Consider the following 12,829-nt stretch of genomic DNA (forward strand, 5'->3'; position numbering starts at 1 on the left):
CTAAGGAAATCGAGGCTCAGCACAAACACTAAGAGGAATCTTCTTAGGATTTGAGAGACCACAAATCTCTTCCATGTCCAAATCTTGAGGATTCATATCATCAGGCAATTTCCATGCAAAACTTTGAAGAAGATTAGCCAAACTCGTCTCAATAATCTTAAGGCCAAGACTATACCCAGGGCACATCCTTCTTCCTGACCCAAAAGGCAACAATTCAAAATCATGACCTTTGACATCAGTATTCTTTCCAATAAATCTATCAGGCCAGAACTCATTGGGCTTTTCATACACCTTAGGGTCTCTATGTATGGAAAATGTATTTACAAGCACAACAGAACCCTTAGGGATATCATAACCATTAATTTTAACTTGCTCCCTTGCTTGGCGAGGTGAGAGCAAAGGTGCTACCGGGTGTAGTCTCATCGTTTCCTTTACTATTGCGCAAATGTAAGGCAAGTTTTGTATATCTTTTTCTTGAACCCATCTATCCTTTCCTATGACACAATCAATCTCTTCTCTTGCCTTGGCAATGATGTCTGGTCTTCTTAGGAGTTCAGATATTGCCCATTCAACAGTTATTGATGAACTTTCAGTGCCTCCCGCAATTAAATCCTGAAATTCATTTTTACGTAAAACTCTAATAATTGTAATGTATACTTTTATTACACAAGGAAAAGGGTGACGGAAATGGTGTCAACACGAATTGACCTAGTTAACCTTATTAATCCATTTTATTGCTTTTTTTTTTTTTTTTTTGAAAGGAATCTATTTTATTACTTAACTCTTACGTACTTAAATTTAATTTTTTTTTTTTTTTTTTATATATTTGGTATGCTTTGGACCTACAAAACATTAAATCCCATTAATCATTTACAGTAAATATTTTTTAATAAATACATACAAGAAAGCTCGATTATATTTAATGTAAAAAAAAAAATTAAAAAAAAAAATCGAGGGAATTGAAAATTAGCAAGGAAGAAATTGCCTTACTAAAATCCTCAAAATTTTAAAAGCCAGTATATTCAATTATAAGAAGAAGGAAAAAAAAAATACAACAATTCAAAAAAAAAAATTTAGGTCTTTTGGTTAGATTTTATAATTGAAGAATTTCTGATATTTGACTAATTAACAAAAAAAAAAGTTAAATTAGAACATATATACCTGACTAAAAGCCTTGACTCCAATTCTTTCAAGCTTTACTTCATTAGTAGGATCATCAGCAATTTTTAATAAAACATCCACCATATCTTTAGCCACCCAATTTTCCTTCTCTTTTTCCCTTCTATCATTATGTTCATCCAACACATGCTCCAAAAACCTATCAAATTTCTTAGCCAAAATTTTCATTCTCTTCACATAACCTTGTACATCCATGTACTTTAAACAAGGTATCCAATCTCCAAGATTCAATACCCCATTCAACAAGAATAATTCATCAAGCATTAACTTAAATTCCTCTAACGTTACGATTGATTTTTCTTCATTATTTTTATCCAAGTATTTTTTACCTAACACCATCCTACTAATCACATTTAAGTTCATAGTAGATAAGTGATCTCTCAACACAATGGGTTCTCCATTAGTGTTAAATATACCTCTTAACATGGAATTAAGTTCTTCTACGCGTATATACTCATACAATTCGAGTCTCTTGGAGCTAAATAGCTCCATCAAGCATATTTTTCGTGCCTGGCGCCAATATGGACCATACTGAGACCAAGTTATATCGGAATAGTTATAAGTTGTGAACTTTCCGGCTGCATTTTTAGGCCTTCCGGCAAATGTTTCATCATGTGTTTTAAGGAATATTTTCGCCATTTCTACTGATGAGCCTACTAGCACTGGAACTGACCCATAATGGAGCATCATTATAGGTCCATATTTTTTTGAGAGCTCATGAATGGAGTGGTGAGGATGAGACTTAATAAGGTTAAAGTTACCAATGATAGGCCATGGTTTTGGGCCCGGTGGTAGGTTAAGTTTACGACGGCGAAGGTGGTTAGTAAGGAGCACTATGGCTATGGCCGCTAGCCATGCAAACGCATTCGCGGCCAAAGTTGGTGCCTCCATTGGTGTACTACGTATAAGCTAATAATGAATAATATATATAGTTTTTTTGTTTTTGATTATTTTGAGAGTTTATGGTTTTCAAGTTGAAGTCAATAGAGGTTATTTATAGTAATTGAAGCAAGAATAATCCCTATTTATAGTAACTAATAATGCATGAAATTTGTGAAGTAGCGATTTAAATAGACCTCCTCCTTTGTTTTTGCATTGGTTTTATTTTTTCTATATATTGAGCCACTTGGGAATACATTATACATGGCTGACCTATGTAAATGTAACGAGTTCTTTAAAAAACATGACGTGCAATTGATAACATCATATAGTTTACAATCTTACAAAAATTAGTAGAAAGAATTATATCAAAATTAAAGGCCAGGTCAAGCAAGCTTAAAACTGAATTTGAAATTTACATTTAAAGAGTTGCTAGCTTAAGGTCCGTAACTAAGACATAATATATTTGTATGACCTCCTAGTCTAATCTATGCTACTTCGAGAATAGTCTCTCAATTTTAACAATAAGGGTACAATGTGTTTTATTATCCTAATTTTCACTTATTTAAGTTATTATTAAAATTTATTTAGTTGTATTCATTTCATTTGGCCTAGACTAAATTGAAGTTACACTTTGTACATTAAAATTTTAAAATTGGATAATTCTTTCCTTATTATTTTGAAAAAAAAAAAAAATTATCATGGCTTTTTCTCTTTTTATTCGAATTTTTTTTATTTTTAATAAATAAATAGAAAAAATAGTAGCAACAAAATCTCCCTTGTGCAATTTCATGTTGGAACCCAATGTGTATCACTTGTGAGTGTCCCACATTGAAGAAAGAGGAGAGGTGGTTCCACTTCATAAAGTATAGAAGTAACTCCAACTATTGCCAATTGGTTTTAGTATGGATCCAAAACCTTGTTTGTGGACCAAACTCTCCTCCTCCTTGTTCGGGTTGCCCAGGCCCATTTCATATTGTTTCGAAATTTAACACAATAAACCCCAGACCCCAACATAAGTGTATTTAGTGGGTTAGTTCACCCATAAAATTAATTGATTTAATGGAAAGTATATCCAATTGAACCGGTTATTTGTTGGATTGTCATTTTCGAATAGTAGTTGTAGTGTTAGTTTTATCTTCTTCTCAATTTTATATATAGTGTGCTGGTTGGGAAATGACTCGATCATCCAAGAAATTACGGAAAAATTTAAGGGATTATTTGTTTTTAGCATACGATACCAAATTGTTTTAGGCTTAACTATTGTATAAAACAAACTCTAATCGTTACTTAAATACGGAGTACTTATTAAAGACTTGTACTCGGTCTTGTGACCTATCACGGCTATCAGCGTGTATAAAATACTCAATAACTACGTGGCTCACACATGCATCATATCATGCAAGATTAATAAAAATCTTGCACATGTCACAACCATTCTAAACTAGTTGTCTCACTTTGGGGAAAATAAAAATTTAGGGTTAGTGAATGAGGTACTCCACTAAGGGCCTAGTCTGATTGACGGAACCGAGCTGAATTGAACTGAATTGAATTTATTAGAGTTGAACTGAACTGAAAATTTTATGAGAGAAAGAAATTAAGATAAGAACTGAATTGAACTTATTGAAAATGAAAATAAGTTAAAGTGAACAGGCCCTTATTATTAAGTAAGAGTTCATACTCTCGCTCTCCGCCTCTTAATACTCAACTCATTTTGTTATCTTCACATTCAACACAGCTAGACAGTTAACAATTAATCTCACATATGTTTTGTCGAACATGACCTATGTATTAATGTACGCTTAAGTTTGTCCCAGTTTACTTAAATTACAACTAAACTCTCGTACCTACTACTACATACATTTAGTCATGTCACATACTCACATTTCTTAGTCATCATTTCCTCCGTCCTAATCTTTTTTTAGAAAAATACTCTCATTTATTCTGATAGAACAAACAAAACGAAATGAATGAAGTATTATATGTATTAGGTTATTAGGTAGATACATATGGAGTGTGTATGGTTAGATACCATATCAACAACTAATAGTCTCATTACTTCATTAGACTATCACTTTTAGCTTTTGTAGCTTTACGAAGATGTGGCCGGTATTAGGCTATTAGCCTATTAGGTATGTGTTGCAATCTCTTGAGAATTATTGTCGATTTTTTGCTGGGCCTATATATTCTTCATCAATAAAAGTCTGTAATTGTAGCCTATATGCCCATTGAAAATATAATATGTCACAAATTATTTGCAAATATAATTCTATAAAACCTTGTGATAAATTGGCCGATGTTAGCTCTTAAGTAGGGTTGTAGATTAGATGTGACTCTCAATGAGTAATTCAAGGTTGAGCTCAGCTTACATATTCTTATACTTTATTCAATTCAATCTTCTAAAATAACCCAATTACAAAGTGTCTTTATTAGACTTTAATTATACGCAGTATATAAGCTAATATTTGAATTGTGATACGCATTAAAAGTCAAAATAGTTGTATTGTTAAACGAAGAAGTTATAATTCTTCTTCTATTATTATTATTATTATTTGTATGTGTACTCACGCTTTGTAATACAAGTAATAAATGTAACATACGGAGTAATAAAAGATTAAAAGCAGAAAAACTAGCAATAAGCCATTAATGCACACACAAGTTCTGGTCGCCTTTGTCAGGCCAACTATGAACTCGAAAGTTACTTATCAATCTATAACCACTTATTCTACAGTGGGATACAATAATACTATGCTATGATCTAATGGAATTAGATATTTTTAGACCTTCATATTGTGTGGTTCTCCCTTAATTGGAATAATGTTAATTAATCTTGATTTCTACGAATTGTACCTTTAATTAAAGATGATACAATATGTAGACATAATTTTAAGCTTGTAAACTTTTAAGAATATGTGAATCATTGAAGTTGGTAGGCTGTCAATTATCAAAATTTATGAATTATTGTGACCTAATTGAGATTGTTAAAAAAGTCTTACAAGTTTATTGTATTGGATCATGACATGTTTTGTACAATGTGCAAAAATCTTAAAGTTATATAGTTATATAAGGCCTTACAAGTTTATTGTATTGGATCATGACATGTTTTGTACATTATAAGGCACATAAAACACTAGATTCTTAAATTGTAGGTGCGTCACTAGCTTTCTCATGTAATCGTGTGTGCCTTATATAATATGCATATGGGTTAGCATTTCGCTAGCTAGTATTCAACATTTCTACAACATACACTAACGAGATTACAAGAATAACAAAGGTACAAATAAAACTTAACATATAAATTTTTTTTCCCCAAAACAAGATTTCATCACGTAGTTTACAGGGGATTTATTTTAACCTTGCTACAAGATTGAATTCTTCGAACGTTAAGGTTTCTTACATACCCACCCACTTCCCCCCTTCCACCTTATATTGGACAAAAAGTTGCGGCAAGGGTTGAGTTTTAATTAGGGTCCTACTTGTCCGAACCATTGGAAAAAAAGCAACCAATAGATGATGGTTGAATTCTAGTTATTATAGTTTTATACAAATCATACTTATCTACTCGACTACTCCACAAACCCTCCCTAAGCCCACTAGCATATTACAAATACTCCGTAGTTGGCTTACTCTCTAAATACACTTAGAACTACATCCCAGCCTACTTATTTGGGTTGAAGTCCGAGTACGGAGTAATAACTAACCCAAATTTATTTAATCCTCAAATAGTTATGCTATTGGGCACTCCCCTACAAGTAACTCCTGGCTCCGAGCTAGGAGCCATAAGCTCGTAAGGGATTACCCCAGCACCACACCTGTTCCTAAGGCTAGGATCCGCGTTCCTCCTATCAATCTCTTTCTCTATCCTTCGCATCTCTGAAGAGAACTCGAAGAACTTTTCAACTATCACAGGGTCCCCTGTCCATGTTGAGGGCTGTGCTCGCTCCCCAAGGTACTCTTCATCAGGAGAGTGGGTGGAAAGGGTGTCAATCACAGCGATAAACTTGCTCGTCTGAAGGACACTAGGGAGTGCAGAGAGGTAGAATCTCTGGGGGTCTGATATAAAGCTTGCATACTCAGGATCATTCTCATCAGGGATCAAACGACGCATCAGAACAGGCCGGTTTGGGATGTACCCTCCATAAGGGTACTGGCCGAAGTTCAGAGCAGCATGCTGTGCTGAGCCTAACCATACCAACGTCGTGATGATTTTCACAAGGTCATCTGTATTGTTCAATTCTGGCCACCAGCTTGCATCACTCACATCAGCATGACCGACATTTACAGCCTCATAATACCAAGCCTGAAGCTCCCTGTCATCAGCAACCAGGCTTGGATCCTTGTAGTAATGGCTCACATAATCTCGAACCCACTTTTCAATGGCATCCCAAATTAGTAGCCCATCAGCAGCATACGGATAGTCCTTGATCAAAAGCCTCAGTCCGTGTGGCTGTGTGCTGTCAGGTACAGCAATACCTCTGAAAAATGCCATTGTAACAGAGAGATGTTAGACACATAACAAAACTTCAGTTGGAAAATAACGAGTTTTTATAATGCATGTATATTATATTACCTTCGGACAAGTTCAAAAGGGAGGCCTTCCAAATCAAAGCGCCAATCCTTATAGGCAGCTGCACTCATCTCCATGCTATAGCGCCCAGGGGAGAAAGAAGACTCAATAACACCATCTCCGTTGATCAAGCTTTGCCGAGCTAGAGCATTGATATGCAATGTGTATCTCATATGCGGCTCCAAGAGCTTGTAAATAGGATGCATACAGCTCAATTGCCTGTGGGCTGATATGATGAATGGTTCCAGTGATGCATGTGTCCGCAGCCTAAATTTTCATATCAAATCAAAATTAATCAAAACACGATCATGACATTTTGGCAAGCAGTTAATTTTGTGATCAAGAAAATTGGCTTAATTTTTTCATCAACAAATAAGTATATACTACAGCTACAGGTAAGATATATTCTGACAAGTTTTAATAATGTTCATATAATTATGTTGGGGCTACCGTAGTTCAATTCATAGCTGATATACGAATTACATGCACTCGAATACTCATTTTCTTATTTAGAATTCTTGAATTGCTCAACAATCAGCAAATGAGCAAAATTATACTGACTCTAGGCGTACCCTGGTGCATAGCACATAGACTTATAGAGGTGTTAAAATATGTTCCGAGTCTTCTGACTAATTCCATTAAGTTAATTATAGTTTGGTTGTTCAAGAATTCCTTACCAGTGATGAACGAGTTGGTGCACGCCTGCATCATTGGAACAGACATGAGCCTTGGCAAGCTGCCAAATCCAGTTACTAGTGGCATCCACTGGAGGAGTCACCACCCTTTTCGACTTTGAATTAGGTCCAGCTGGTGGCGAACTTAGTTCAATGGCAATTGGCTTAAGAGTGCCAAGTGAGGTCAAGAAGAACACAGTTCTAGTAGCATAAGCTTTCCGGCCATCCAGAGCATTCAGCCGCTCCAGGAATGGCAAGTATGTGTCATGGTAGTCCACAGTAAATAATCTATTTTCGTCCAAAGCCTGATAAGAAATGACCAAGTTTCACAGCATAAGCAACTGAACCTAAGAAAATTAGCTAGATATGGTAAAATCATTACTTATCATACCTCTTGCACTGACATTCCATCTAAGTATCCGAGAATGTGCTCTTCTGTCAGGGCAGATTCTACTGGACCATAAGTTTCTGGGTCGAGCTTGCTAACTGGAGGAAAGGACTGCAGCCTCTGGATACTAGCAGGGTTAACACCAGCTAAAAATTGTCGAGCAAATTCATCATCTCGCATCCAGGCCAATTTATCCTCTGGAAATCAACCAAGCATTACATTAGCAAATTATACATACTATAATTAATACAAGTAGAGTGAAAGACAATGGTAGTAGGTGTGACTTACTAGATACTATGCTTGGGGTATCGAACTTAATTAAGCCCTGGCTTGTGGCCTGGATTTTGTGAACAACTTGGGGCAATTTTTTAACAAGTTCATCATGCAAACCAAGGTTATTAAGGAGCAAGCCTTCACTGAAAAGGCTGTCAAGGTGCTTGAACCCAGTGAAATCGTGCTTTGAAGAGATGTTGGTCGTCAAAGATGGTAGCAAGTTGTGAAGAACGGCTTTAAGCCTGCAGAAAGAGAATGTTCCTGCCTTTGATTCCTCGAATTGTTCGTCCCTAGGAACATATATTGGTAATGGCTTCTCCACACGGCTCTCATACTTCATATCTAGGTAGTATAAGAGAAAAATTACATTTGGTGCATCATAAATCTAAACTTTATAGGCTATTTCAGGTATCATTCAATTTCAGTCATGTTGTTGTGAATCTAACAAATCAAGATTCAGCAAGAAATAAGCATACTTGGTAGTTCTTGAATCATCTTGATAGATTTGTACAAACACATCGTGATAAACAGTTTATGGAACACTTATTTTACACCTTACTCATATGTTAAGTTAATCTAAACCAAAGAATTATGACTTTCCATAACCTCTTTGCATACATCATTGCTTTAAACTAATTTTTCATACTTCATTCTAAACTAAATAAATTCGATAATTGAAGTTTTAAACTAAACTACTACTAAATGCTTAAGTGTCACAGTCCAAGTATTAGAGGTGCATCCTTACAATAAGGCTAGAGAGTATACTAACCAGTTTCCATAGGAGGTCTGCCAGTACGACATCGTCTAGGGTATGGAATCTTTTCGCCACCAAGTATTGGGCGGGCGAATTCACCTCCTTTATCAGGGTTCCCCAAGTCATTATATATATCATAGTCATAAATCCTGTCTGACATTTTTCTTTCTCCTTTGCCATTGCCCCTTAATTCTTTCAGCTCCTTCTCCCTTAGAGCTCTCAGTCCTGCAGGTGTCTCATGGGGTAGATAAGGCTGCATAGAATAAATCATGTTATTGATCACGGGACTAACATTTCCATAAGAACAAAAAACATCCAATGTCATGACAAAATCACGTGTCAATTGTTGTTATTAATGCTTAATCAACAGCTAATAATGTATTGTTTCTAATTTGCATTCTTAAAAGTTACCTTTAAGATTGCATATATCATATTCGTAAAAACAAATAAGATCCCATCGTTCTATGATTGATGAATTAAAAGTGAGAAAATATTGTCCCCTCATCATGAGTGTTAAACCCATTTGCAACTTGACATTGCAAGAAAATATAGCAACTAAGTGGGGCTTATGATGGATGAAATTTGGAAACAATATGTTTTGGTGGGAGATTTTCATTAAAAAAAGTGGTCACAAATATGATATAGTGGTAAAATGATATAATGGTGCCCACAAAAACATGAACCATCCAAGATGTTTTACAAGAACAATAAAGAATTAAACGTGACTATAAATGTTGCTTTACACTATATTACCATCAACAGCACCAAAAAAGCTAGATCATGTTACATAAAGTAAAGATTTTAAAGTATCCCAAGCTTTTGAACCCTTTGTTGAATATTCCGATTTTGAGAATGATTCTTGTCCAAGTCTAATTCTAGTAGTTTCTGTACTTTTTTTTTTAATTAATGTGTTTGCGTGTTTTTCTTTCAAAAGGTACGCTTCATTATATCACTAAATGATGCACCTTTTGTCATGCATTTCTAATGCTTAATTAGGATATGTAGGATTGTACGAGTATATATCATTTAATCATTATCCAAGTAAGTTACACTCATCGGTAAATCAAACTCTAAAAAGAAAATTCACACCAATAATCACTCTAGTCATGAATGACAATAACAATTGTCCATTGGTACTTTTACACCTCATGGTTATATTATATTGTACCAAGGTAAGATCATAAAGTATCAATAAGCTTGTTGGTATTTTGAAACCTTATGTTGGCACAATAATTATACCAACGTAAAGTTAAAAAATATCAATGGGGACATTTGTTATTGTAATTGATGACTGGGGTAATTATTAATTAAGAAACTTGTTGTAAGTATTTAACCTAACTCATACAAGTGGATGATATTAATACGATCAAACAAGTCACTTAAATATAGTTATCTAGGAAGTTGAGGTTACGTACACTAGTCAATATTTTCTATTTCATGAAAATCAGAATTCATGTTCAACTAATCAGAAGATATTGTAAGCTTCCCTAGTTTTGACATCTGATCTGAAGATGTAAATATTATATGCATTCCAATTTCCAAGATTGACACATTCAAAAGAAACCAAATTTAATTTTGACTAGTAAGATAAAAAATCAATGGATGTATATTAAAATATCAACGCCACTACCACTCACCCCGTATTATTGGTTGCATGTCACTTTACAGTTCTCAAGATGCTAAGGAGTAGAGTATTCAATAACTTAATAAAAGGTCATGAAAATGATTCGATTTAATTGTATAACTGTTATACATATCGATGGTAAACAACTTCTGAATTGGTCAACTCGATAGTGTAATTTCATTAATTGTTACACCTGTCATTTCATGTTACATGATCACTTACTCACTTAGCCATCTTTTTACTCCACAATATTCGTCAAGTATAAAATATCCATAAATTACTACCCAATAGTTTATAGTAGTCCATTTTAAATATCAATGCAATAACTGATTACTAATTTAGAACAAAACGAGCACGTTAATATAAGTCGATAACTAAACAATTACCTTATTATGGAAAAAGATCCTCTTGGATTGAATATCCTTGAAAGATTGAACCCAAGAATTGCAGGGGAAATGAACAGGGCCAGTTGCAAAACCTTCAATAGTAATACTCTCTAAGAAAAACTCTTGTTGATGATTATTGGTAATTAAAATTGCTCCTGGTAAACCAAAATTGGAGTCCACCACAAATTCAGCCAAATAATTTACTCTTTCAGTCTTCAAATTCGATTTCTTTGACCAATCTTTCAACACTGCCTCCCCACTTTTCTTTGGTCCTCTTGCTCCTAATATGCCAAAATAAACCATATTATATAACAAATATTAATATTCAATAATATCATAAATCACGTATATTTTATTAGGTTCCTTAATCAATTTGCATGCTTATCCTGCATATATATAATTTATTTGCAGATACACCTACAATTATATAATAAGATTATGTATATAATAATGTTTTTGGAGTCAGTAGTTTAATAAAATAAGCAACTTTCATGTAGAAATACCTGTCATTAGCGTTACTTAGTGAAGCATAATATGATTAATATCATATGCACGTTCAATAATGTCATGCTACATTAAAATAACTAAGCATTTTACCTTGATTCAGCCTAAAGAAGAAAGTGGCATGCCTTTTTTACCTTCACAATATGTACCCAAATGAACATATTCCGTACATTAAATCAACTTTAAACAAGTATTTAATCTTTAAGCATATTTTTACTGTCTAAAAGTGTCATAAAAGATAATAATGTAGATGAGATCGGTAGACAAGTATAAATAAACATTTCTATGAGTACTTAATTTTTTACTGCCTAGGACAATAAGACAAGATAGATTTTGTTTAATGATTAATATAGTAATAGTATGATCAACAAAAGTGTAATTTTAAATATTGACGGCAATTGTCCTACAAAAAAGTCAAAACAGAACGACATTTAATAACGAAAAAGAGGTATAGTCTAATAGCGTAAGGGCAGTAATGTAGACGGGATTTCTTACTTACAATAATTGAAATAATGATCAAAAAGCAAAGTTAAAAAGAGAGAAAGGAACATACTTGGATCAATATCAGTGCTAACAATCTGAAGAACAACATTTCTGCCAATCTTATCAGAAATATTATCAAAATGTTTAACAAGAGCTTCTTTCAAATCTTCCTTAATCTTGTTTCGAACAGTAACAACAGCTCTAACTTTGATCTTAGCATCACCAGAATCATCACGATTATTGAAATCCAGATCAGACGGCTTAGATTTTTTGATCAAGTAATAATCTTCACTAATTGCAGCAACTGGTGTTACAGATAATCTTCTTCCCCTGAAATTTTTACCAGAAACAGAGCATTTTTTATTATTATTGAATTTTTGGGTTAATTTTGTGGAAGAAATAAATGGGGATTTTTCAATAATTGATGAACATAATATTTCTTTTGTTCCTGCCATTTTTAGAAAGATTTGATTTGATTTTTTTTTTTTTTTTTTTTTTTTTTTTGGGTGGGAGGATTTTTGATGAGGTGATCTTAGGAAAGAATTGGGGATGATGAAGTGGAGATGGTGGGAGTGTTTATATTGGAGAGAGAAATAAAGAAGAAAAGGGGTGAAATTAATTTATAGTCAATGAGGAGAAAGGTCTAGTCAACACGTTTGATTTTGCGAGTGTTGTATGAAAATTATGTTTTGAATGAAAATTTTGAAAAAAGTTGGTAAATTTGATGTGATGCCATTGGGGACAATTAACGGTTGGGGGTTACTAATAAATTTCTTTACTACGGAGAATTGTACTTTAAAAAAAATTTTAAAAAAAAAAATACCCCCTTCGTCTTGGAAAGAATAACCCTTATGAGCAAAATTCAAAAGTTAAATTTATGTAAGGATTGCAAGAAAGTTGAAAGAAAAAGTAATAAAAGTGAATTGAAAAGCAAAATTTACATGAAAAAGCTAACTTGTACAATTATTGTTCGGTTTTTTTACCATATACCCCTGAGTTTTTTGTTTATTCATCATATATTCATGAAAATTTTCAAATTCACCATATATCCCTTGGTTGCTACAAAATATCACCATATACCTCTAATGACAACAAGATGAGTGGAATTTGATTAATTA

General features: G+C 33.6%; 2 protein-coding genes across 2 annotated transcripts; both read right to left on the reverse strand.

The window, feature by feature from the left end:
- Window positions 1-2,070, reverse strand: LOC145618137 (trimethyltridecatetraene synthase-like). Its single transcript, XM_081672929.1, has 2 exons — window positions 1,162-2,070; window positions 1-612 (listed from the first exon to the last, which is right to left on the reverse strand). The coding sequence occupies exons 1-2, from the start codon at window positions 2,068-2,070 to the stop codon at window positions 1-3; spliced, it is 1,521 nt and encodes a 506-aa protein (XP_081529055.1).
- A 3,429-nt stretch (window positions 2,071-5,499) lies between these two features.
- On the reverse strand, window positions 5,500-12,285 carry LOC145616398 (linoleate 13S-lipoxygenase 3-1, chloroplastic-like). The gene is made up of 8 exons (XM_081671106.1): window positions 11,782-12,285; window positions 10,725-11,005; window positions 8,730-8,967; window positions 7,976-8,302; window positions 7,691-7,884; window positions 7,303-7,604; window positions 6,629-6,892; window positions 5,500-6,533 (listed from the first exon to the last, which is right to left on the reverse strand). Exons 1-8 carry the CDS (start codon window positions 12,164-12,166, stop codon window positions 5,777-5,779), a joined length of 2,748 nt encoding a protein of 915 aa, XP_081527232.1. The 5' UTR covers window positions 12,167-12,285; the 3' UTR covers window positions 5,500-5,776.
- Between the last annotated feature and the right edge of the window lie 544 nt (window positions 12,286-12,829).

The sequence above is a fragment of the Chenopodium album genome, chromosome 26, assembly GCF_948465745.1.
Source record: "Chenopodium album chromosome 26, dcCheAlbu1.1, whole genome shotgun sequence".
NCBI classification, from domain to species: Eukaryota; Viridiplantae; Streptophyta; class Magnoliopsida; order Caryophyllales; family Amaranthaceae; genus Chenopodium; species Chenopodium album.